This window comes from Calidris pugnax, unplaced genomic scaffold, assembly GCF_001431845.1.
Source record: "Calidris pugnax isolate Ruff unplaced genomic scaffold, ASM143184v1 scaffold14, whole genome shotgun sequence".
Classification (NCBI taxonomy): domain Eukaryota; kingdom Metazoa; phylum Chordata; class Aves; order Charadriiformes; family Scolopacidae; genus Calidris; species Calidris pugnax.
Window position 1 is genome coordinate 15252964 of NW_015090793.1, and position 26258 is coordinate 15279221.

Sequence of the window (26258 nt, forward strand, 5' to 3'; positions counted from 1 at the left end):
GCATGGAGGTCAGGAAGAGGAGGCGAGGAAGGGCTTCAAAATACCTCCCTGCAAAGCCACCCACTAAAGGTTGCTGGTACCAGGAGAGCCGTGGATGCGGAGTGACTCAGCCGTGGCTCCCGAAGGCAATGGAGGAGGAGGAAGCAGGCAGGAGGCAGGACATAATTTTATTAACTATTAGAAACCATAAGAAACCACATTATTCATTAAAGATTTACATCCAGTACTTTTTTAAACTTTTTTTTTTTTTTTTCAAATTGTACAAGTCCAGAGGAGCTGCTGGAGGCGAGCAGAGCAGGGTGAGCTGTGGCAAGCCGGCTTCCCTGCAGGACCTTCCTAAATCCCCCCGGGACAGCTTCACTGGGGACATCTGCTTTGGGAGAAGAGACTTTGGAGAAGCAGCAGCTTTGGGTCAGACTTGCGGTCTTTGTGAAAGCAGCATTTGGGTATAAATTTGTGGAAAGTACTTGCCGTTTCATTGCAGGGCAGCCCGTGGCCTCCCTGCCTCGCTTTCCACCTCTCCCTCTGGCTGCTGAGCAGTGGGAGGAGGATGTAGGAGACCCAGAGCTGGGCAAACACACTGGGGACCCACTGAAACTCTCAGGCTTTGGGGGCTCTTTTGAAAACACAATTGAACCTTGCTATCTCTGAAATGTCCCCAAAACCTCCTCCACCTGTGAAGGTGCAAGGAGGCCACTTCTCCATCAAACCAGACCAAGGTTCCTCCCAGTGAGCCCAGGGTGGGAGGAACCGGGGTCCAACAGCCTCAGAAAATTCCCGCAGTTCAGCCACTCCCAGGGAAAAGAGGGAAAACCAAAGCAAAACCAGTCCCGGGGGAGGTTTGGAGGCAGGATCCCCCTGTCTTGGCACAGCCAGGTGGGCACAGCTTCCCTGCTGCCTGCTCTGCCTGCCTCGGCTCACTGTCTTTAAATACCACGTTTGCAGACTGGGGAAGGATAAAGAATGGCAATATAAATATAAATTAAGTGATGAGGGAAAGGGAGAAGGTCATTGTCCTGTCAAAAGTCCAAAACCTCAGTCAAACACGTCATTGGGGTGTCGGGGTTTGAGCACCCCGGGGCACCAGGAGGATCCAGCAAATACCACATTTAGGTAGGGAGGTGTTGGCAGCAAGCTGTGGTCTGAGCTGGGCCGGGAGAGGGGAGCTCATCACCATGAACCAGACTCCGTCCCTGCTTTCTACATCCCCGGGCAAACCCTGCTGCAGTTTCCCCACCTGCTGACCCCTCCTGAGCCCCGCAGAGCAGCGCCAGACCTAAGGGCTCGCTCCCATAAAGTGCTCCAGATGTGAGGTGATCAATAAATACTATTTCATAGAAATGCTTGATTTAAAGGAGAAATAAAAATCACTGATACCTTTTCATAAAATCGTTTATTTTAAATATTGCCCTGTAAAACCCTGGGAACACACGGGCTAGCAGCTGTGTCCCCCTTAGGGACCAGGCCCTTCAGACCAGCAGCCTGAGCGGGGGTCTGCAGCCCATGCAGTGATGCTCAGCTGGTGCCAGGCTGGGGAGTTGCTCAGTGATAATTATCGTTATTATACATTAAACCACAGCAGGAAGATGCGGGAGCCCCTCAGGTTAGGAAGGGGGGAAGAGCCCCATGGCAGGTCCTGGGTACTGGTAGGGGGCTCAGGGTAGCACCCCGCTCCTGCCACAGCGATGTCTCTGCAGGGTGTCCTGCTAGGGCTGTGCCACCAGAGCATCCTGCCAAGCAATGCCACCACAGGGTACCCTGCCAAGGCGATGCTGACACCACAGAAGGACCAGATTGCCCAGTGTAGAGGCCCCTCAGCAGATGCCAGGGGTACCATGCTGTCCCTTTCCTCAGGGATCACCTCAAGCAATGCCCCTCTTGTTTGCCAGCAGGGGCTCCAAGCCCGCTATCAGCCCTCTGGAGCTCGTTCACCCCACAACATCCCTAACCTTGCCCTGCCAGAGAACAACCCTGGCACCAGATACCTGAGGCCAAATCCCACCCTGCGGGAAGCCATCGTCACCCTCTGGGATCAGGGTGTCGAGGTGAGAAGAACATCTGGGGCCACCTGAGGGTCAGGGCAGGGCTCTCCCTCTGCAGGCAGTGGGTGCTCGGCACCTCTCAGGGTTGGACCATGGTGCTGCTGGATAATGGGAGCAAAGGGAGGATTGCTGCTAAGCCAGTGTTCAGGATGGGGCTCACTGCAGTGCCAGTGCTGAGCACCCAGCACCCCAGGACAGGGCTGAGGGTTCTTCACACTCCTGCTGATGGCAAAGAGCCCCCCTGGTTCAACCTGACTCAGAGGGACAGAGCCCAGCTTCACAACTGCCCACGCGTTCACAAACCCTCAGTTGGGGGGCAAGATGGTGGCCTGGCCCCAGCTCACCATAGCATCCCCAAGGAGGTCATGAGCCTCCTTCAGCATCCTTGGGCATATGCCAGGGTGGAACAGCACCAAAATGTGGTCTGGGACAGTGTTTTGGCTCTGCACAAGCAGGCGGGGAGGAGCCTGAGGATGTCTCAAGAGTCAGAGCGGCCACTTGCTCCTGAGCATAGGGATCACTGGTGCAGGGGGATGAAGAGGTCACCACCACCATCAATCCCCAACATCTCCCCGTCCCTCGGAAGACAAGCATCCCATGGGAGCAGTGCTCCCTGCCGGCAGAGGGGACCTGGATCCCACAGCCACCAGGATGCTCCAAGACAACCTCAGCCAAAACACAAAGCCCTTTGCAGGTGGGGAAACCGAGGCCCAACACTTGCCCAGGGACACCAGGGCTGGACAAAGACCCCTGTCCTTTCCCTTTCAGGGTACCCTCCTGCTCCCTGGAGCTTTGGCAGTGACCTCAACACCGTGGGTCCTGGGGTGACAGTCCAGCAACCCCCCAGCAATCCCCCTGGAGCTGCTTCTCTCCCAGCCCACACAGCAAGACCACAGCATCGCCTCCCAAACCCTGAACGGGTGATACCTGGAGTGGGGAGGTGGCCCTGGCAGATCCAGCGGTGTCAGCGAGGGACGGGACAGTGCTGGTGACACGGGACACCCGGGGACATCCCCAGGCATGACCAGGTTCAGTGTCAGCCCCGGGGGCGAGAAGTTGCAGGGTGTCATCCACGGCTGTATTGGTGCGGCTGGGGTAGAGGGGCCAGGCGTGCACGCTCACACACGTGTGTGCACACTCGCACACACACCCGGATGGGCAGTAAACCATCTTCCACATCCCACTTGCCAAATCAAACCCCGGTGCGGGGCGCGGGGTGCGTGGGGGCCGCAGGGATGGGGGCAGGGGGGAGACCTTTTGACACTCATTTTGATTTAAGGGCTTGGCTTCTTGCTGGGTATAGAATTGTCTTTCCTTTCCAGCCGCGTGTAAGGCTCAAAAGCAGAAGTGCCCAGTCCGTAAGTGCCCGGGAGGTCATGCAGGCTGCCCAGGAGCGGCCCCCCAAAGCACAGCGGGGCGGCCGGCAGCCTGGGCGAGGAGGAGGAAGAGGAGGAGGAGGCGAGAGAAGGGACCTGCAGGCTGAAGACTCCGGGCCCTGGGGGGCTGTTCCCGCTGCCGAGCCCGGGGGAGGTGGTTCCCGGGGTGCCCAAGCTGGATCCGTTGCCCGTAGGACTGCCGATGGGGTTGGAGGTGGGAGAGAGGAGGCTGGGGGGGGCCGGGACGGAGAGGAGCCGGCCTTGCTCCAGCAGCCGGAGGATGTTGCAGGTGGCAAAGGACTCGGAGGTGGCGGTGGAGCGTTTCTCAGAGTCCCTGCTCTGGTCCTTCTTCTGCTTGGTGCGTCGGTTCTGGAACCAGACCTTGACCTGGGGGGGGAGGGAGCGGGGGGACAGGGTAGAGGGACAGAAAGGCACGGACGGAAAGAGAGCACGGGGGAGCCAGGGAAAGAGAGGTGAGAACCAGGAGAGAGTGAGAGATACGAGAGAGAGATGTATTAAAATAAATGCCCAAGCGAGATCCATCACCCACCACGGGGACTGCGGAGAAGTAGCTCCCGCCTGCCGCTTCCAGGGAAATGGCAAAATCCTGCAGGTGCCAGGAGGGAGCAGGACAGGAGCCCGGGAGTGGGAGCCCAGGGATGGGAGCCTGGGGACAGAAGCCCACAGTGGGACACCAGGGTAGGAGCCTGGAGCCAGGAACCACCCCGCTGCTGCCCAGCTCTGCCCTGGGCTGGCTCTCCCCGGGGGAGCTGAGCTATGGGATATGCTGGGTTCTCCTCTGTGACGGTCTTCAAACCCAAGTTTGTGTTCCCATCCTTCCAGGTCGAGACACAGGGCAGGATGGAGGGTGCCTGGCCTTGCTACAGTGCTGGGGAACATGCTAGGGAACAGGCTGTCTTCTGGTGGCCCTGGATGTCTGGGCACAGACCTGCTTCTGTGCCTGAACCCAGATGGGGACATCCCTACCCCAACCTGCCGCTGGCCAAAGTAAGGAGCAAGCCCAGACTGAGGCCCCGTGGGACACCCTCTGCCCCTGACTCGCCAGGTGGGACATGGTCCCTGGTCCCTAACCCGCAGCTCTTGTCCCCCTGCAGCTGCCCCCGTGTCCCCTAATCTCTCCCCTGGGAGGGCAGCCCCCCGCTTCTGTCCCTCCCTGACAGAGCAGAGGGGTAGGAGAGGCAGAGAGAGAGACAGAGAGAGGCGTGAGGGACAGACAGACGGATGGAGATGGAGGTGAGGGAAGGAGATGGATGGGAAGACACTCAGATTAGAGCGTGGCGGACGGGAGTGGACGAGTCGGGCGCTGGCCGGGACCCCGGGAGTCAACTCCAGCACATCGGCACAGGCTTCGTCCCCATCTGCTCCGGGTCTCGAACTCATCCGAGTCATCGGAAACTCACTGGAGCAGGTCAGTCGCTCAGTGACACGGCCCTCGCGCATCCCCCGGCACAATAGACCCACAGTACAGAGCTAATGGAGCGTGGGGGTGGAGGAGGTCTCAGCCCCTTGGCCCCTTTCCGGGGACATAATAGCGGAGCTGACGCCTGGGCGAAGCTGGACGGAGGCTGGGGATGCTCGGGGAGGAGCTGCTCCCCAGCAGTGAGGGGACACTAGGACCATGGGACTGAGCTAATATCCCACAGCCAAAACCTGCTGGGACCACGGGCCACTGCCAGCCCACATCCTACCCCCCCTTACCCACAGGGTCCCACATGGAACCTATAGTGGACGTTCCGGGCCCATCCATGCCTTGGCCCTGCATAGGGAACCCTGGATCTCTAATTGCCACCAGGACTGCTGGGCCCACGTCACAGCCCAGCTGGGTCTCCAGGGCTGATGTCCCCTCCCTGCTGTCCCCATCAGTCTCTCCATGCCAGTGGGATGGGTTTGGGCAGGGCTGTGTTCTCCGGTGGTCCCGTGATGCAGAACTAGCAGCCCACCAGCTTTTCTGGTGGAGACCTCCTCAAGCTGCCAAATTCTGGGGAACGGAGAGCCCCACAGCACAGGCTTTGAGTGGGACTCCCACATCCCCACAACCCTATGTCATTATTGACATCTTAACAAAGATCCTCTATCAGTCCACACAGAAACACACAGCCCCAGCATTCTCTGCTCAAAACATCTCCCAGCCACCCAACTCTGGAAGAGCAAGAGCTCAAAAAAAAAGCCCTCAGCATGATTATGTCCTTAAGGATGGGCATAAAGCCCCTAAAAGCTGCCCTCAAGCCGCATTTTTCCAGCCCAGCCAGATGCACAGCATGAGGTGGCAGCGGGTTCCTTGTCTCCTCAGCAGGGAAGGTGCACCAGCACCTACCCTTCCCACACCCAGCACTCCCTGAAACCCAGCTCCTAACATGGCAGGAGGAGGCCACAGGATACAGAATCCCACAATCATAGAATGGTTTCAATCGGAAGGGACCTTTAAAGGCCATCCTGTCCAAGCCCCCTGCGATCAGCAGGGGCATCTTCAACTAGGTCAGGTTGCTCACAGCCTTGTCCAACCTAACCTCGAATGTTTCCAGGGATGGGGCATCTGCCACCTCTCTGGGGAACCTAGTCCCGTGTTTCACCACCCTTATCATAAAAAATTTCTTCCTTATATCTAGTCTGACATCATGCCGAGCAGCACGAGCCAGGGCAGGGTGCCAGTCCATCGGTTATCACTCTTACTGACTTTGGAGCAAGCTACCTGAGCAGAGGAACAGCCCCGCCACTGCACATCAGAGAAGGGCAAGCAGAGACATCAGGGCATCCTGCAGAAGGAAGGATCAAGCCCCAAGGGATGAGGCAGGTGCAGCATGCTCCCGCTCTGCAGCACCACAGCTGGTGCAGCCAAGAGGAACAGCCATGAGGAGTCAGGGGTTTTCCTAACACAAAGACTAGCAGGCATCAGGTGTGGCCACCAGGTAGCGGCTGGAAACCTGAGCAAGGCAGGAGGCAGAGCTTCTCTAGGCAGCACAGATGGTGTTAGTCCCTGCTGCAGGGTGCCCTGGAAGCCAAAATGCAAGTGGCTGAAGAAGGGAGTTGGAAAAATTGCAGGAGAACATATCCATCAAGATTTAACATGATGATCAGACTAGATATACCTCCTCATGGTGAGAGCTCTGCAAGATGCCAGTGGCTGCAAAGATACGGCAAGAACTGGACCACTTTACACCCCACATACTATTCTCTCTACTCCTCCACCACTGACCACCAGTAGAGACAGGGTCCTCAGCCCTGGTGTCCCCTAAGGTCAGCTCTTATGTTCTGGTTGTCTTCTACAGGTTGTGAAAAATGAACACAGCTCCATAAAAGCAAAGGGCCCTTGTCAGGGTCTCCATAGGTCTATTCGATTCCCCCTCCACTTCTGGCTTCCTGTGGGGAGTTCATTTTTTCTGGGTGTTTTGGCTTTTGTTCCATATTGGGTCTGTGCTGCTGCCTCTCCTGGGAGCTCTTGGTCAGCTGGGGAGTAGCTTTGAGGGGCAGCAGTCATCTGTTTAGGTATGACACTGAATGCCAACAATTAATAACAGTACAGACGGGCAAGTCCAATAAATAGATCGATATAAATTGAAGTAGATATCGATGTGCATGAATTTCTGGTGGTGAAAGCCAGTTCCACACCACCAGGGACAGGAGGGGAAACTGTAAAGGACAGGAGGGAGAAAGGGTTGAGATGACACTGGTCTCAAACATCCCAACATGGGATTTAGCTGGGGAAGGGCGGCAATATGGTCCTCGGTGGAAGAGGACCCGTTGGGTTCCTCCTTCCCAGCGCTTCTGCTGGAAGATCGTCTAAGCGCTGAGCCCCTTCCCAGCCTGGATATCCTCTGCTCTCACTCCTCTTTCACTGGGACTGGCTGGTGCCACTGGTGATGGTTGCATCTCCGTTTATAGCTATAGACATAAACTTTCTGTAGCCCTCCCTGCCTTTGTTCTACATCTGATCCTCTTGCAGGAGCTTCTCCCATCCTCAACCCACCTCTGCAGCTCCTCTCTGTGCCCATCATCCTTGAACGCCATGACCCAAGCCGAATGTACTATGCTAAATATGGTTTCCTCATGCCTCCTAGACTGACATGAGCTCTTCCCCATCTGCACTGGTGACATATCAGATGAGCAGGATCACATTTGCCTTCATGGCTAAAGTTCATATACAGCTTGTCATTAATTAGTAGATCCATGTCCTTTTCATCCTCCATTATGATCAAGCCCTGAGTTCCTATCATTGGAGATGTAAATAAGCTCAGCCAGATGCAGTCCTTGACAAGTCCATGAGTAATTTCCCTCCAGCCTTGATCCTTCGTCTTTCAGTAATATCCTCCACCATGTCCCCTCGATTACAGTTTCTGCTCCACACTGAAGGTTCTGTATTCATCTTTTGCTCTGGTTTCATTCACAGTTCCCCATCAGCCACCATAGCCAGCATTCTGCCAAAGTCTGCTTTGATACAATTGCTTTCATTTCTTTCTCTAAAAAAGCAGCTTTCTTCCTCGTCCAGGTTACTGGGTGAACTGGTGCATGCTTGTGGCATGGCAATGACACCCTTCCCAGTCGGGCCTGGAGGAAGGGCAGGGAGGACCATGCTGGCACATCCCTGGTGGGCACCATATCTCCAGCATCCATGGAGGTGGTAACGTAGTCCTGTGTGTGATGTTTTGTTTCTCAGTTTCTTATTTACCAACATGGTGAGCTACAGTAATAACTGAAGGGCTCTGGGAGGAAACTAACCACCTCCAGCTCTCCTGCCAGACTGGGGGTGGGAAGAAGAAAGTGAGACCAAGGGCACCCTTTCCATAGGAATGGAAAAAAAGGCCAGTTCACAGATGTGTCCCTCTGGGGGACAGCCAGGACATCTGGGGAGGACAAGGGGAGGCAGAGATAAGCCTGCTCCTGCTGCAGAGGAGTCCCAGGAAGAGCCCACGGCTCCTGGCGGCTGCAAGACCCCTGCCTGGGGCTATGGGATCCAGGACCACACATGACAGACCAGTCAGGTCAAGCCTGGATGCAACAGCAAGCATTTGAATGTGACTGAAGAGCAGGACATGAGAGGTCATGCATTCACCAGAAAAGGAAAGTGACTCTCAGAGGACAGGGAGGAGGCAAGCCGTACAGAAGAGATGACTCTGAAAGCCCAAGGAAACATGGCACGCAAGAAGCAGCATGATGCTGAAGGTATGAGGATAAGCACAATCTGCAGATTTATAAATGTATATGAGTGTTTGGAGAAGGAGTCCTGGTGCTGGATATTCAACCAGTTACTGTGACCAGGTCTAGTGTCTACCTTTCCATAAGGTAAGTGCCAGCCTGAAGAGATGTCAGGATGTCGCAATCTGGAAATTCCACTTTGCTCAGTCTCTGCAGCAGGAGAGAGACTGGTAAGAGCAGGGGACTTCTTGACAAAGTGGACAGAGGTAGGTCATGATCCCTGGCCTGAAGCAAGGCAGACTCCAATGGTGGACGATGGGGAGAACTGCCCATGGAGCACCATTCCTGGGGCAGGAGCATGCTCCCTGTCTTGGTTAGAGCTGGAGGTTTTCCTAGTAGAGATACTCTGGATCAACTAGAGTAAGGAATAAAGTCCTACGAGCTGACCAGAAAGGTCCTTCTGCCTTTTGAGTCCATTTGAGTTTGGAAGCATAAGACTCCTCTAGGTCCTGCAGCACGATAACCAAGCAGGAAAATGTGTTCTGTCCCTGGCTGGATGTTTCCATAAAAAAATCAGGGCAGAGATCTCTGTCTATCCACCAGAATAGCCACCAGCCACGTGTGCTCTCACCAGGGAGGGACAAAGGAGCTGTAGCTCTCTCGCCAAAACCATCCACCTTGACTTCCAGGTTTTTGGGTCACACATGACAGATGTGGTCACGTCATCATGCATTCCTCCCTCTGATAAAGCTATGACTGTTTTGAGAGCTGAGATCACTGGTGCTTGGCCAGCATGAGATGGCTTGATGCTAAACACAGCAACACGGTTGTTCTAGAGCAGACGTGGCTTCCAGAGCAGACTCTCTAACCAGAGGGTAAAAAAGCATATGCCTTCCTAGAAGACTTATCCAGGTCTAAGCCTGTCATGCTGTAGATACAAGACAAGGTCTGAAGGTACCCAGCCGGGACACAGGCATGTAGTTCCCACCTCTGACACCAACCAGATGGGACACCAGCACCTCTGACCCCTCTGTTTTCTGCCCAACCCTGCATGGAAACGTGCTGCTCAGGGACACCAGCGTTTCTGATTTGGCTTTTGAGTATTGAGCATGGTGGGTCTCCACCTCCCCTAGGACCTGTAGGTGCTACCAGAGCATGAACTACAGTAACAACCAGCAGAAAGGGAAGGCGATAACCCCAGTGCCGTCACAGGTCTGTCCAGTCTGTCCCAGACTCTCAGAGTCACCTAAAGCCTTCAGGACTTCAGCACAGAACAAACCACCACCACCATCTCACTGACTCACCCACAGCTGCAGGTCCCAGATACCCTTTTCCTCTCCCCTATGCAAGATTTTCTTTCCACCCCATCTTTTCACATCAGAAGCTGAAGCTACCTACTCCTTGGAACAAGGTCAATCCTTTTCTTGCTAGTAAAAAGGTTGGACGTGGTGCCCAACTAGCAATGACCAAGAGTATGGAGCCTCAACTGCGTATTGGGTGGAAAAGTAGTTTGGAAGGTTGAAATCTGCTGCCTGATCATTTCAGGAGATGCTTCCTAGTGCATGGTGTGAAAACCAGCTGGTAGCCCTCCCCATGGTACCACGGAGCCTCTCACCCCGTCCCCCTGTCCTTGCGAGTCCTGCTGTCACCTAGCAGCACAGGAGAGGGCTCAAACCCCCGAGGACTTCAGGTTGCAAATTCATCCATCACAGGCTACGTGACTCCCATCACATTCCCGTTTACGGGAGGAAGGCAAAAAGAAATCACAACAAACAAATCCCAAACTGCTGGGAGAAGGGCCTCAGGGGGGCTGGCAGTGTGGTGCAGAAGCTTCGGAGCAAGGATGTAAAGGCTGAATTTATTTCTTTTTTCCTTCTTCCCCAAGAAACCTTTCCCCTGGCCTGCTCTCCCCTGCTCACACCAAAGCTATCACTGCCCAAACACCGAGTGAGCCCTTCAACGAAAAGGGCAAGAAAAGTGCAGAAACAGCGCTGATCACCACTGAGAAAGCAACATTGCGATTCCCTCCGCTTCCAACCAGCTTTTACTGCAGTGAGAGTGTCCACAGAGCCATTGGCCAGCTTGGGAAATGAGAAATGGAGCCCTTGGAGAGCCATGCTGCCTCCGGGTCCCGTGTCTGGCTTACTCAGGCAGCTAGGGGTTTATTTTATATTTTAGGGTTTTGAAAATTTTATTCTATTTTATGCTATTTTGGTTTGGTTTGGTTTAGTTTAGTTTATACTGCTGTATTTTGTTCCTTTTCTTTTTCTGTTTGTTTGTTTTATTTTATTTTATTCTATTCTATTTTTATTTTGGTTTTTTTTTAAATGTTATGTTATTTATATTATTTATTATTTTATATTTCTTTTCTTTTAAATGCATACACAGCCCTAGTGCCTGCTGCGAGACCGCATGAGCTGCTGAGGGTCGCAGAGACGTACCCACAGACTTCTCCACCCGCTGGGATTTTATCTGCATGTGGTTCCCCTTCCCTGAGGAACGATCCAGCCCCCAGGAACTGGCTCCAGGAGCCCCCTGGAACCTCCACCCTGCAGCCCAGCCTCTCCCCGTCCCTCCCCACGTGCCATGGAGCACCATCACCGCTCCCCACCTGGGAGGAGAGCAGGAGAGCCGTGTCTTTGGCGTCACCTGCTCCCCTGGCAAAGGGAAACCGATTCAAAATGTCACCGAGCATCTGAACTTCTCCGGGCGCCGCTGTGGGGGTGTTCTGCAAAGGCACCGTCTGTCCGTCTGTCTGCCTGCCAAGCAGCAGGACAGACAAGCAGACGGCTGAGACACCCTCTCCCTCTGCTCAAGACCTCCACCAGCGCCCCCCGTCCTGCGCCCAGCAGTTTATAAACCCTTTCCCCCGTGGCAAACAAATGCCACACGCCTGCCTTGCACACGCACGCCCTGCTCCACGCACCCTCCTGCACACACGTGTGTGGTCACACATGCCCCAGCACGCGTGCATGCACTGGAGTCCCCACACGTGCACATGGACACCCCTTCCCCCCCAAAATTGGAGCACCTGCAGGGGGTCACAGCCCATGGCATCAGCTCCAGGCACGGAGTGGCCAGTGGCACGCAGCACCCATGCCATGGCACAGTGGCAGCCGGTGGCAGGGTCCCGGCAGCATCAGGAGCAGCTGGGATGTGACCGTGGCTTCTCCATGGCTATCAATGGTGTGGTGGCACCAGCACTGAGCACACAAGGGGTTTGGTCCCCGGTGCCCAGTGCCATGAATTTAAGGAGTGCCTGAGCACGGCCCTCGCCTCCACCAGCCCCTTCTCCGGCGGCTGACAGAGCCTGCCCTGCAGAAGCTGGGAGCTGGGATGCTGCTCCGATCCCTGCTCTCCACCAAACACCTCCCAGCTACAAAACAAATTATTTCCAAGCAGTTAATCCCAATGGAGACCCCCCGCTGGCAGGCCAAGCTCCCCGCACGCTCCGGGGATGGAAAGGTGCAAGGTGGGAGCCCATGGCATCATGGTGCTCAGTGATCCCGGGATCTGCTGAGGGTTTCAGACCAGAAACTGCCTCGCTCTGCCCCTGCTCCGCTCACCCATCCCAGCCTGCTGCCCAAAGCACTCCCCTCCCCGCTGCGGAGCAGGATGCGGCCATGCTGGCCAGTCAGGGACCGGGCAGTGCTCTCTTCGGCTAATTTTTAATATCATCTGGAGCTTAACTGATGCGTTTTGCCAGCTGGTGGCTGAGCAGCAGTGGGACGCCGCTCCTGAGCAATCACTGCTGGTGGGAGCCCGAAATCCCCATCCCTGCCCAGCCCGGTCCCAGGCAGCGGGCACGTCACGCCTGCTCATTAAACCCTCCTCGCGCCGGCGCACACGCTCCCGCATGCCAGCGGCCCCCACTGCCCCCCAAAACGCCTGAGCCCCTCGGCTTCCCCGTGCTCGGCAGCCAGAGGAGGAGGGTGGTCCTCATCCTCCCCCCAGGACATCCATGAGCATGGCCCTGGATCCCAGAGTCCACGCGGACAGGGCTGGGGGGATACGTTATTGGTTTTTAATAGTGTTTATAATTTGGCTGCCCTGCTGCGGGGCTGATCCCGGCACACACATCCCATGCCGTGCGCGCCTCCGGCACGCCAACCATGCGGGACTATTCCTAGCTACCAGCCGAAGCCATTTTCCTCGCCGGGATTAGCTCCCCGCCGCCATCAGCTGATGCCCGCCACGGCACGGGGGCAGGTGGGACCCAGCCTGCCGCAACGCCAGCTCCCCGGCCACCCTTCCTCCTCCTCCTCCTCCTCCACCCTCCATCCCGAGAGGTGCCATGGGCTCTCGGAGGGCAAGGGTTCGGCACGGGCTCGTGCTCCCGGCGTTGCATAAGCCATCAGGCTCGCTGCCCAACGCTGCCTCGGCCAGAGGTTTCATAACGGCACGGCGGCTGCACAGCCCAGCTGCCTCTCCCCGACCACGGCAGGAACGGGGAGCCGGACCTGAGCAGGGATGGACTCATCCCTCAGCTTCTCCTCCAGCCCCGCTCTGCCCCAACAGTGCATGGGGTCAACCCGGCTACGTGCACCCACCCCAAACCCTCTGCCACAGCCCAGGATGGACATGCTTGGGGCCGTGCTTCCAGCTGCACCCAGCCCCAGGATGCTGCCGAGCAGTGTGCTGGGGACAGGCAAGGCGGGAACTGTCCCCGACCCCGTGGACCTGGCTGTGACCTCGGCCGGAAGCCTGTCCCCAAAGCAGCTGGTTGCCACACCGCTGACCCAAAACTCCAGGCAGAAGCATTTCCTCAGCCTGCTTTTGCTCAAAATTCAGCATGTTTTCTGCTTCACAGCAAAGAAACGTCCCTGGTGTTTCCACACCCTTTGCAAATGAGATGAAGGAGCAGGGAGAGACTCTGCAGGCAGGTCTGGTAGGGGTGAAGTGTCCTCCACCATCCAGCCTGGTCGCCCCAGAGTGAAGTGTCCCTGAGGAAGCGTCCTCCAACCGACCAAAATTGGGTAGAGACAACCCCTTGTCTCCTCGGATGTGGGAGAGCCAGGTGGGACATCAGGACCATCCCCATGGTCATGTCCCCTCCAATGACACCAGTATCCAGCAGAAAGTATCCTCGCAAACACACTGTTTCCTCCCATTTTCCACACACAAGATAAACGGGTATGGTTTCCTCCCAGAGGAAAACAAAATATAGCCAGGGAGGTGGGAGCACCTGGCTGCAGGGTGGGTTGGGGGGCACTGGGCAGTGGCTGGGATTCAGGCCTTCACATTTGGGGTTCCTGCCCCAGCATCAGACCGGGTCCAAAACTGTCACCAAAACCAATTTCCATCAGAAACCATCATTTTTAGGAAACAAACTCTCCTAGATTATATCCACTTGGAATATGCTGAGAAAGACTTGGACATCACTCTGGAAACACCCAGCGCGCTCACAACATTTAGAACTGAAAATTTCTATCACAAATTCTGTAATTGTTTTTTTACTGTGCAGGCATTTTCAATTGAAAATGCTTAATGACAAAAATCTCAATTAATTATTTCACATTTACTTACATTAGCCATTTTGCCTAGTGCCAGCTGAGCTTGGGGAACTGCAGAGGCACCCAGATATTTTGGGTTATCTAATCCATCACAGGAGCAGCTGTCCTGCAGAAGAGTCCTATTTCCAGAGGGTCCCCTTGTTCCCGCCCTGAGGAGAGCTGTTCCTCTCCTCTCTTCTCCCCACCAAGAAGCTGGTGCTCATTGCCCGAACCCGCTTCACCCTGACGTGCTTTGGGAAACAAAATACCAAAAAGGTGAATTTTTGAGGAACCCAGCAGGGCTGGGGTCAGGCAGCCGGAGGCAGCGGCCGGGCTGTGCCAGCCTGGTCCTGCCACTACGTGGTACCTGCTTATAACACAGATTTATTGCCACCAGCCCAGGGTCCCGTGGCTGCAGGGTAAACCCCACCACGTGCCCCCGCCGCAAGGAGGGGACAGGATTAGCTTCTCCACGTGAGCAGGTTTACTCCACAAGCGTGCTCTGACACAGGCCGGCATGTGGGAAGTAGACCCAGAAGCTACTGGAGATGCCTTCTTCCAGGGGGACCCTGGGCATCTCCAGTGGTCACCACAGGCCATGGGACCCAGGACCCACCTCCCTTCCAGGCCAGTGGGAGCCAGTTACTGTCAGCATCTGGATCTGAGCTGGGAGTCACTAAATGGGATCATGCAGGCTGACATCCACCATTGCCACCCACTCAAGAACAGCCTTGGCACCCAAGGTTTTAGCAGCAGGAGCCAGCTGCAGGCTACCACAGTTGGACAAGATGCTTTCCCCCATCTAGCTGCCTCTCCATCCCACCGTCCCCACGTCCCCTGAACCAGCCACAGACAGGAGCACCCAGCTGGGAACAGCACTGGGGGGTGGGAGGAGCATCCCCCAAACCAGGCTGCATTAGGATGGGGCATCCCGACCCACAGCATGTGGGGCTGCAGCTTCCCCAAGCAGAGGGGAGAAAACATTCCCCGGTGGGCAGTTACCCACGGGAGAAGGGTCAGTGTAAGCACCCAGGACACGAAACACGAATGCTACAAAAGCAGCTGGGTGGAGGTGACATGAACCACAGAAGGTGTTAGAGACTATTTTCCTATTCACAACAGAGCATGATGGATGGGTGGGCAGAGGGATGGAGGCCTCCTCAGAAAAGAGCACACTGGGCTATGGCACCAGTATTTTCTGCACGGTTTAGAACAGGGACTTCCAACAAAGCTTCAGAAATTCAGCTTCCCTGTACCCCGAGGACTGCAGGGACTCCAAGGAGGAGGAACGCACTACTTTGCAGCAAGCAGAGCAGCGTTGTGGTCCTACCTGCCTCTTGTCCCTTGAGGAAGCCCCAACCCACAGCTCCGATCGCCAAGCTCTGGATGACTCTCACCTCCTCCAGACCACAGCTTTCCTACGGTTCTCCCTGTGAGAGGACAATTTGTGCTGGCACCAACCATTGTTTCATTGTTCTCTCGCTGCAGGGACTGATAGTTGTTAATGACTTGAGGTGTAATTAATTTTTAACGGCACCATCTTAATTGCCAGGCTATAAATAGACCTTACCGCCCCTTCTCTGGCTCAGCTGCTTTCTCACATATGTTTTGCTCCACGTCGGGGGGATCGTGGTGCTGAGAGGTCTGTGTGGTGAGTACCCTCCCCATGCTGCACAGGATGCTTGGGAGGGGTTCAGGCCACCGGCAGTGACAGAGCAGTAGGAGCCCAGCCTCTGTCAAGGATGGCCCAGGAGTTTGTCCAAGGAAGGTCTGCCAGACCAGCTGTGACGGAGTCCATCGCAGCAAAGGGAACACCAGGGGATCCATAGGGGTCCCACGGACTTTACAGCAGCCAGGCAGGCAAGAACCGCGATGCTAAGCCCTCTCTCTGCTCTGTGCCCCACCATCTCCCTCTACAAAGCGTCTTCAGATGCCGCACAGGAGCCAAGGAGCCCAAAAAATCACTAGTATCCTCTAGGAGATGCGTGGATTTTCCACCAGCTTCCAGCACTGCTCCTGAGCACAGCCTCCTCAACTGAGGACATCCCTGTCCCCCAAAGCTCCTGCCTTTGGGAAGGGGTGAGCTACCTCTCAACAGAGGGACAAGGCTCAGGGCTGGCTGCTGTATGGAGAACATGACAGAACCAGCCCTGTCCTGACCTCCTGGATGCCCAGCCCTCAAAAGGGGCCCTTGTTCAACGTGAGTGTCACTTCTGCCCTCACTCTAATGAGGGCAAATACACCAGGTCGCTTGAACCTGAATCTGGCATTGAACTCCTGACCCAGAAAGCAAAGCCTCCTGGCCCAGGCAAATCCCCTCGGCCAGCCCATCCTGCCTCCCCTCCTGGCGGGGGATTTGTGGGAATTATCCTCCCTCCGCCATCCCCCCGTGGTCCTTCTGCCTCGCAGCCTCCTCTCTGCCTTGCATTTTCTATCCCTTAATGACACTAAGAAGGGGCACTTTTCCCCTAATGCCGTGGGACGCGTTGCCTGGAGAAAGCCCCGTGCACGGATAGGGGCTACTCTCTGCTGGGAGCTCGGGGACGGATGCTGGCTGGGCAGTCAGGGTGGGCTGGAGCAGCCCCTCCGCAGCTCTCTGTGCCTGGGACGTGGGGTGGGAGCTCACCTGGGATGCAGCAGCCCACATACCCGGGATGTGGGGTGGGAGCTCACCTGGGATGCAGCAGCCCACACACCCGCACCTCCGGGCTGCTGCTTGACAAGTTAATGAAAATATTCTACTGGCTAATTAAACTCGCTTAACACCGGCTACGTCCATGGGTTAATTAGAAAAAGCACAAATGGCATTGGGCTGGAGCCCGAGCAGCTCCCACTGAGGCAGAACCGGGGTATGTCTTCCTGGAGGGAGGAGGTAAATTCCCTGGGTTGCAGAGAGCTGGGGTAGATGGAAGCACCTTCCTCATCCTCTCCTGAGCATGGGTGGCTCCAAAACACCCCCTGTGTCCCTTCAGGGCAGCGGGCCTGGCTGAGCCCCACAGACAGGCACAGGGACAAGGTGTGGGGCTGGCTCTGGAGGGACAACAAGGTGACCCGGGGCACAGCGGGATGCTGGCGGGCAGCTCAGCGAGCAGTGAGGGGAGGGCAGGCTCAGCCATGGTGGCTGCTGATGGACACCAGCTTCTGTGGCTGCTGCTGCTCCGGGCCAAGGAGCCCCGGTGGTAGCACACACGGCTCTGAGCCTTCCCGGCAGCGAGGGGCTGTGCTGCTGCTCCTGCATTAGCCTGGGCGAGACCTCTCTGCGCTGGGTGACCTCCCCTCTCCTCTGAGTGACCTCCCCCCTCCCCTGGGGCAGGGGCCACAGACAAGAAAGCAAGAAGTTTCCCGTTCCCCAGCACGGAGGTGTGCCATTCTGGCTTCCCTGCAAGGAGCAGCGATAGCCTCCCGCCTCAAAGTCTGCCAAAAAGGAGGATCAGATGCCAGGAAAGTAAAATAAGAGCCTAAAAGAAGTGCTTTTTTTTTCTCCAGCAGGATCAGTCCGCAGCCTGATCAGCGGACCCACTTACGGGGACGCTTGGCTGCAGCTCTCCAGCTGTGATGACATCGTGTCTCTTCCTATCTCATCACGCTGTTTGCACCACTCTCTCTTTGCAGCAGAGCCGAGATGAATCATTCTTCTCCCCTCTGAACATTCACAGGCACAAAAACCCTCCTCAGCGGCCCCTTCCTCTGCAGCCCTGGCTTTGCTCCTCCCTCCCATGGTGGGACACGGTGGGGTCCCATCGCACCCGGGGGTCCCTGCACAGAGCAAAGTCAGGAGCAGCTGGTGGGGAAACCTTCCTAATCCTGAAACCAGGGTATCGTTCAATGAGGGGACAAAAAGGATCCGTCCCAACTGTCCCAACCACCAGCACAACACAAATGTCAACCAAGAAAGAGCCACAAGATGCTGCTGGTTGGGAATCCACCAAGAAAATATTAGATGGAGCAACTATGCTATGAACTGCCCTGAGTCCTGGGAGCTGCTCCTGGATAATGCTGAGAGAAAAATCACCAAAAGTACCAAAAATACTCTGATTGTTGCAAAGGTTGTGTTTGTCCCTGTCTGAGCTGCTGGGCACAGAGGAGCCCTATGGGACAGGACAGGAGTGGCTGGTGGTGACTATCCAGTCTCCAGGCCACATCCAGATCAGACCAGCACACTGTGTGGAGCCGTGCAATACCCTCCAGATCTAACTGGTCTTGTAAAACCCTGTGGCTGCCCAGCTTTTGCAAAGGCTGTGGAAACCTCCCAGCCATGAACACTGGGGAACTGGGGCAGGGGGTGATGCCTGAGTGTGCAGAGAGCCTGAAATGATATCCCATGGAGGGCTGCACCCTGCTAACGAGAGGAGGAAACCAGGCACCGAGCCTGGCACTGCTGTTCCCCAGGCACGATGGTGGCTGGGGAGGGACGGGCAGCAGAGGGGAGCCAGGAAGGTACAACTGGGTGTTTGCTGCAGGGAAGGAAATGATGTGAAAAGCGTAGAAAGGGATTAAAAAGGACAGAGGTGATGGAGAGAGATGGGGAAAAGAGGATGCGGGAAGGAAAAGAAAAGAGGAGAAGAGACAGCCATGGCCTACAGGGTGTGAATTTTCTCACTGAGTGATGAAGGCAGCAGTGAGGCACCAAGCAAGCAGTAAATAAGCAGACATTAGTCCCTACGGAGAGGCTGTGCCCTCCTGGCCCCGGGCTGCACAGCCCTCTGCCCCACACTCCTGCCAGCCACACCAGCTGCCCATCCCTTCCCACGCCTGCTGGGGAGCAGAAGCTCTTCCCCCAGCACGGCACCACCAAGCCCACCCGTGTGTCGCCCAGCTCCTTGGAGGTGATGCTGGGACTGGAACTTCGACCAGGATCCCGGGAAAGGGACCCACCCACACCTTCTTGCATGTATCCCATAGACAGAAACCTGCTCCTTACCGAAAAAAACCCTGCTCCCTCACCAGAAGAACCCTGCTCCCCCTTGCAGGACCACGCAGTGGCTGCACAGCAAGTGCCAAAGCACCACGGAGCAACAGGGTCCCCCCAAAATCAGACTCCCTCGGCACACAGTAGGAGCTTGGAGCCAGGAGCCTGACAGCCGGGACAGATTTGTTCCTCAAGAGGTTTGGAAAAATAGAAATTATTTCCTATCTGAATCAATGAAACCATGTAGCTGTCTCCAAATGTGCCTGACCGGCCAGGGAAGAGGCAGACTGGGCTGACGGGGTTTTCTGTAGTCCCCAGCTGTGCTGCTTTGCGTTGCAGTCTGTCTTCATTAACTTTATTATTATTATTACTATTTCTGTACAGATTTTCAAGCCGGAACCATCACAACCCCAGCAGATGCACTTTTTTTTCCTTAGCAGACATCAACACCAACTTCCAAGCAACATGCAACCCCTCCTGCCTCTGCTTCCCCAGCCCACACCGCTCAGCCCGGTTCTCCCTACACCAGGCAAACTCCGGCAGGGGAGAACCAGGAAAATCCCCCCCCCCCAACAGCGAAGCTCCAGCTGGGAGCTTGGAGAGGGATGGAGAAGGGGTGCCCAGGCCACGCTGTGGCTCAGGGTCGGCAGGGACAGTCCCCAGTGCCATTCCCTCCTGGCTGGGAGCAGGAGACCGAAGCTGCAGGGCTGCAGAGGAGGGGGTGCAGGATCCATGCAGGATCCATCCAGCTCATACACAGCCCATCCCAACAGCACCCACCACAATTCCCGACCCCGCTCACCCGCCCTGCGCTGTGGGTTCTGCCATAAGGACCTCAGGTCCCCGCTGATGCCCTTTTCTCTTCCCTACTTTTCCAGACCTTCCTGGGGGAACTGGGAGATGCTGCCCACGGGGGAGCAGCGTGGCTGCCATGGGGGGGGAGGTCCCTGCGGACCCCACTCAGGGCTACCCCTTGCCCTCCCCAACCCTAAACCTTCAGCTCAAGAGAAAGGGGTGGAGGAGAGTCATTGCCCGCAGCACCACACACGCTTCCCCCCAGCTCCTGACCGAAACACCGGCCAGTGCCCCTCCACCCCAGTAAGATCCAAGCCCCTCTGCCCGGGTTCGGGACAGCAGGCTCAGCTCAGCCCCGACGTCCCCCCAGGGCACCGCTCGCCCACCCCAGCCCCACTTTCTGCCCGCTCTGCCTCCCCACACCACCCTCACCATGCTGGTGACCGGCAACGCCTGTCCCCAGTGGGGTGGCCACGCCACAGGATTATCCCCACCACAGAGGAACCACCACGGAGGAGCTACCACAACCCTTACCTGGGTCTCGGAGAGGTTGAGCTGCCGCGCTAGCTCCGTCCTCTCCCTGCCCACCACGTACTGGCAGCGCTGGAACTCCAGCTCCAGGCGGTAGAGCTGCTCCGCCGTGAAGGACGTCCGAGTCCTCTTGGGCCGGTCCAGGTCCAGGCCCTTGGGGAGCACGATCTCCCGGATCGTCCCTTTGGCATCTGGGAAGGGAAAGAGGGAGAAGGGCCGTCAGGAAAAAGTCACCGGGGAGGAAAAAAAGCCGGGCTGGGGAGGAAAGAGGCTGGGGGAACTGGCTGTAAAATGGATGTTACTGGGAAGGAAAAGCTGAATTAAACACCGCCTGCACCATCGGGGCTGGTCTGAGCGTCTGGGCTCACTGCAGGAATAACTGTAAGAAATCCCCCAAGCTGTGGCTAAAACAGGCAGCATCCCACAGTTCGGTTGTCCCCTCTGGCCCCAAATGTTGCAAGTTTATAAACCTCCAGGGAACAGTAACAAGTCTTCATAAAAATAGGGATTTTTTTTTTTCCCTGAGATAAACAGAAAATAAAAAAAACCAAGCATTTAATCACATCTAATAACAGCTTCCGAAAGCCAAAAGCAGAAAACAGTGCTATACCAAGAAAGAGTTCAAATTAAAAATTTTTTGATTGAAAATATTTTTTCTTTTATTTCTGTCCTTCCTCGGAGATACTGGGGAAAAAAAAAAAATCTCTGTTACAATTCCCTTTCCACAATTTCCAGAATTATTCTCACCGAAGGAATATTTTCTTGAAAAGCAGCATCTCCTACTTTGGAGCAACTCTCTATTAAAGGACAAGTTTTGGAAGTGCTGCACGCCCTGAGCCGCTCACGGCAGCAGATTTTATGAGACTAGGACTACTGCTGCCCACGGCTGGACACGGGGAAACAAAAGCTGGAGGGTTTACCTCCCACGTTAGCCCCACACCGCCTCTTCCACGCCTTCAGATGCCGCTTGTGGCCCCTCCAAAGGGACCACGGTTTTACTTTCCACTCACAAAGGACGAGCTCTCCCAGAAAAACCCACCGAGTCCCAAGCCCTGAGGTGCCAGGACACCTGCCCCGGCTCTATGGGATGGGATGTGCCCAGTCACCCCCCTGCCAGACACGGACGGGCTCTGTGTGCCAGATGCAGCACCAGGTATTAAAAATAGCCTTGGAAAGTGCCCACTGGGCTCCTGCCAGACCCCAGACTCCTCATGCTCCTTGTCCCTTGTGCTGCCTTTCCTTAAGCCCCAGCAACGCAAGCAGAGAGCCCGGTTTGGGGGACCCCCGGCCGCAGAGCTCCCCATTTCTGCCCAGTGGCTTTCCTGTAGGTTAAAATCCAGCCACAGAAGCCACACCGGGCAACCAACCCCGAGCCAGAGGGACCCAAGGTTCCTAGCAGCTTTGGCTGGAGATAAATTGCTTTCTCTCTTTCTGGCTGACTCGGGCATGGAAGGATTATAAAATTGCTGGGACAGGAAGGAGGGAAATAGGGAGCAGCAGCCGGGAGCTGGCATGGGGGGAGCAGGACCGGAGAGCAAGCACAGACTCGGGAGAGGGACCCTGAAGATGGTTTCCCACCACCACGTTGTGGTACATGGCAGAGGCATGTAGCCAGGCTGGAGAATGGCACCGCAGGAGGCACCGGGGCAGAAGAGGGCTTGGGAATGCCAGGGTGGGAGAGGGTTCTACGGGACCCCTCAGAGTACGGGCTCCGATCCAGGGTGGGCAAGAGGCTGTTGGAAAGGAAAGGGGTGGGCTGGAGGTTATCTCTGGTGGGGTATCTGGTGGGATTTGGACGCCAGCCTGGGAACCATTTTGCGAGGAGAAGAGCATTTGCAGGGATGATGCCCAGACCACGTCCGCACTCCCATGCCCACACCGCGGTCCCCCGACACAACAACAGCCGGGGCTGCCAGCAAGGAGCAGCTCACAGAGACGCTCATGCTTTCCAGCCGCAGCTGCAAGTAACTGCCCCTCTGCCCTCGCCGCTCCGTACGGCGCTGCCGGCATTATTATGGGTATTATTTATTGTTGTTTCCCCCGGCAGCTGGGCCGTGGGGCGGGGGGAGCGGGCGGGAGCACCAGAGGGAAGGGGGCACAGCCCGTGGTGCCAGCTCGGCAGGGGAGAGGAAAAACCCCTCGCTCCATCCTCTCACCGCCCCTGCAGCACAGGCGGGTCACAGCCCTATTGCATGCCACAGACCTTCCCTGCTGCCCACCCGTGCGGGTTTTGGGGGGCCCACGGCTATCCCCCCGTGCCAGGAAGGGCACAACACCATCCTGCCAGATTAACTCCCTCCTGAGAGCCTTCTCCCATCAGCCGCTGGATCCCAGAGCCCCAACACCCACCAGGTCCTGCTGGGGCTGCCCAGGGTTTTCCAGCAGCCCTTGGCCTCCCCAGCATGGTGGCAGGTTCTACTCTTGGGGAACAGGCTACACCTGACAACAGCACATCCAGGACAAGGTTTGGGACTGAAATCATGCCCAAAGAGGTCTGGTGCCAAAGGGATCAAGCTCTCCTCTGCCTTGGCCGCTAAATAGGACAAGGTGAGACAGGCGGCCGTGGCTGGGGAGCAGAGGGAAGGTGAGCTGGCATTAGCTTTGGGGAACCGACCCCCGAGGTGGTGAACAGCGATTTTACAGCCCGCACACCCTCTGCAGCGCAGCACAGCAGGCGTAGGAAGGACATACCCTGCACACCGACACACGCAGCAGAGCCGGGCACACACAGATGCCCCTGTGAGCCCAGGGACACATCACGCACTCCTGTGTGCATGAGGGACACTTCTCCCCTGCACAGGGACACACCACACACACCCGCGTATGCGGGGTTTCTGCACCAACATGGCTGCCAAGGCATTTCTGGGGCGCACACCCACCCTGCCAGCCCTGAACACGTACCCCTTGTCCCTCCCCATGCCTGGGGCTGGTGGGGACGTGGTGGCAAACACAAGTCCAGGCACACTTGGGGGGCACAGGAGCCCACAGCCCTTCTCGGTGCACCCCAAACAGCACTGAGGGGGTCTCCCTAGAGCTCCCCACATCCCGCCTGCGCTCCCCGGGCACAGCACTGGGGCAGCCCCCGGGAGATGAACCGGGTGGAGGGGGTAAGCACCCCGGATCTGCCCCCCATCCTGTTCTAGCCGCCCGTGGGGCTGCAGCCCCCACGCTTCCAGCGGGACCGCCCCAGAGCTGCCGGGCTCCTCCGGCCGCCGCCGGCGACTCTTTGTCCCGTTAATCCCCGCCGAGGACCGGCCCGCTGTTGGCCTGCAGTCCCCGGCCGTGTCCGCGTCCGACGGCACCCGCCAGCCTTGTCACCTCGACGGGACGGGGACGGCCGGGAGCCCAGGGCCGCCCCCGTGGGTAGGGCCACCCTGTCGCGGTAGCTAGAGGCTCCGTCCCGCACGGCTGGTCCCCGGTACCATACCGTACCGGTCAGCGGACTGAGCCCGGCCGAGCTCCGGGAGAGCACCGGGACGGGGAACTCCGCTCCCGGCTATCCCAGGGTACGGGGGACCCCGCTGCTTCCAAACCGGCTCCTACCGACGGGGAAGGTTCCCCCGTCCCCACCAAAGGCACGGCGAGCGAGCACCGAGGACCGGCCGGAGCGGGAGGCAGCCCCGGGGCAGCCGCTGGGCGCCGGGCAGGGCTGCGGCGGGGCCGTGCTGGAGCGGGGAGAACGGGGGGAGATGCGGCTCCTTCCTTCCCCCAGGAGAGGCTGCGAGGTGGGGGAGAGGGGTCCCTGCGGCACCCCACGTCTGGGGGGAAATTAAAAATATTTTGAAATATCTGAAAAATAAAATTTAAAATAATAATAATAAATTTAAAACCCCACCTTCTGCAAAAATCAACCAGGAGGTGCTTCCCTGGCGCCGGCCGGGGCTTGGCACCGACCCCTTCCCCGGGAGCGGGTCCCCGGCCGGGGGAGGGCCGAGAGCCGACGGGCCCCTGGTCCCTCGGACCGAGTCTCCCGGCCGCAATTCCCCCCCGCTTTATCCCGGCTCCGTTCCCGTTTATTTGCGCCGTTTCTCCCCGCCACCATTTTGTCCGCGCCATGGCGGCTGCAGCAAGATGGTGAGACCGGTGGCTCCCGGGCGAGGGTCCACAGGACCGGGAGAAGCCAGGACCTCGCACCGGGGTTGGGGACCGACCCCCGCCCCGCTCCCAGCCCCGGAGCCGTCGGGGCGGCCCCGGTAGGGCCGAGGCCGGGCCTAGGAGAGGCCTGACCCGGCCTGACCTCGGAGGGGGCTGCGGCGGTCGGGCTCGGCCTGGGCGAGCACCGAGGATCCCGGGGACGCCTCAGATGAGACCCCGGTACCGGCACCCGAGCGCTGCCCGCTCCCCTGCCGAGGTGCCCGGGAGGGCTGGGGCTGTCGGCGACGGGCGCCTACCGCTACAGCCGGGAAAGGGGCTTCGGCGGACGGCGGGGCCGTTTGCCACCCGGCCGCCAACCGCTCCACAGCCTCCGTGCCGCCCGGGCCGAGCCGTGGCGTGCCGTGCCAGGCCCCGCTCATGGCGAACGAGCAGGGACCCAGCTCAGGCCTCGCCACCCCCGGGACAGCGAGGAGGGAGGGAGGGAAGGAGGGAGGACACGGCCGAGCCCCGGGGCCGCGGCTCCCCGGTCCTCCTCGCCCTGCCCGAGCGCTGGATTTGGGGCCGGGGCAAAGGCCGGAGCGGCCTCGGTTCTGCTCTACCGAGCGGCCACGGAGCTTCTCCGGGCTGCGGCTTGCGGGGCGGCGGAGCGGGGGGACGCTGGCAAACCGGGATGGAGCCGCGCTGCCGCCCCCGGAGCCGGGGAGCGCTCGGCACCTGCCCGCCTGCCGCAGCCCCGCCCGGGAGCCCCAAACTTTCGGGGTTCGCCACAACCCAGGCCGGTCCCGGTTGGAGCCCCGGGCCGGCGGGGGGCTGAGCGCGGGCGGCGGGGCGGGATGCGCCGGCTCCGGGTCCCGCCGTTGCCCCGAGCCGGGGCCGAACCTGCCCCGTCCCCCCACCCCCGGGCGAGCAAGTGGTATTATAAAGAGGGGAAAAAAAAAAATAGCCCCTAACTCGCCGCCGCTCCGTGACGCTTTTCTCCTGCGACAACGCTTTAAAAGCAAAGCTGATGCTTTCACCCCTCTCCCGCTGCCTGCGCATCCCCCCGGCGGTGATCAGCCGGCCCGGGGGGGAGTCCATGGCCCCACGGTTGTTCCCCCGGACCCCGGCTCGGCCCGTTGAACCCGGCCGAGCCCGGCCCCTCGGCCGCAAACGGAGGCGGGCACGCACGGCGAGCCCGGCTGCGCTCCCGGCCCCGCTCCCGGGAACCGCACGGCGGGGAGGGCTGGGGAACCGGGCCCGGTCCCTGCCGTACGGAGCGGAGCCGGGGGAAGGGAAGCCGCGGCGGCGGCGGCGGGGCCGGGAGGCCGGAGCTCGCAGCCGGCCAGCGCCCGGGAGCGGCCGGGGATGCGCTGGAAGCAGCGCCGGGGAAGGAGGGGGCGGAAAGCCTGCCCCCATCCCGCTGCCACCCGGCCCCGGGGCGAGAAGCGGGGACCCGGCCGACGGGGGCGAGCGCAGGAGGGAAGTGCCCCGGTGGGGGGAAGCGGAGAGCGGGAGCCGGGGCCCGGGGACCCTGCCCGTACCTCGCACCAGGATGCGGCGGCAGTAGTCCGCTTCGCCTGCTCCCGACGGGCTCTCGCTGTCCGGGGCGCACTCCTTGGAGGAGCCGGGGCTGATCGCCGACGTTCCCGGGATGTCCTTGAAGCCGCCGCGGCCTCCTCCGCCGCGCAGAGCGCTCTCCAGCTCCGCCCGGGTCGGCGCCTTCTCCCGGGGCCGCCCGGTGGCCGCGGGCTCGGCCAGCAGCACGGGGCTCCTGCCAGGCTCGGCCCCTCCATCGCTCATCCCTGCGGGCGCCGCGGCGGGATCAAACATCAGGAGGGAGAGAGACAGAGACAGGGAGAGGGAGAGAGGAGGCAAGACTAGGCGGGGG

General features: G+C 58.4%; 1 protein-coding gene across 2 annotated transcripts; it reads right to left on the reverse strand.

Annotated features, from left to right (window-relative positions):
- Positions 1 to 200: 200 nt before the first annotated feature.
- VAX2 (ventral anterior homeobox 2) lies at positions 201 to 26202 on the reverse strand. 2 transcript variants are annotated; one of them, XM_014966731.1, is made up of 3 exons: positions 25912 to 26202; positions 20361 to 20487; positions 201 to 3805 (listed from the first exon to the last, which is right to left on the reverse strand). In XM_014966731.1, the coding sequence occupies exons 1-3, from the start codon at positions 26198 to 26200 to the stop codon at positions 3307 to 3309; spliced, it is 915 nt and encodes a 304-aa protein (XP_014822217.1). In that variant the 5' UTR covers positions 26201 to 26202; the 3' UTR covers positions 201 to 3306. The 2 variants fall into 2 exon arrangements, with proteins under 2 accessions (XP_014822217.1, XP_014822215.1); XM_014966729.1 differs by having other exon boundaries at positions 20300 to 20487.
- Between the last annotated feature and the right edge of the window lie 56 nt (positions 26203 to 26258).

Bases quoted from the DNA above. Each gene is read 5' to 3' on its own strand.
- VAX2 (XM_014966729.1), bottom strand. From the start codon at position 26,200: ATGTTTGATCCCGCCGCGGCGCCCGCAGGGATGAGCGATGGAGGGGCC. The intron at 20,488-25,911 runs GTACGGGCAGGG...TTCCCTTCCCAG, and splicing joins CCGCCGCATCCTGGTGCGAG to ATGCCAAAGGGACGATCCGG. The intron at 3,806-20,299 runs GTAAGGGTTGTG...CTCCCCCCCCAG, and splicing joins TCAACCTCTCCGAGACCCAG to GTCAAGGTCTGGTTCCAGAA.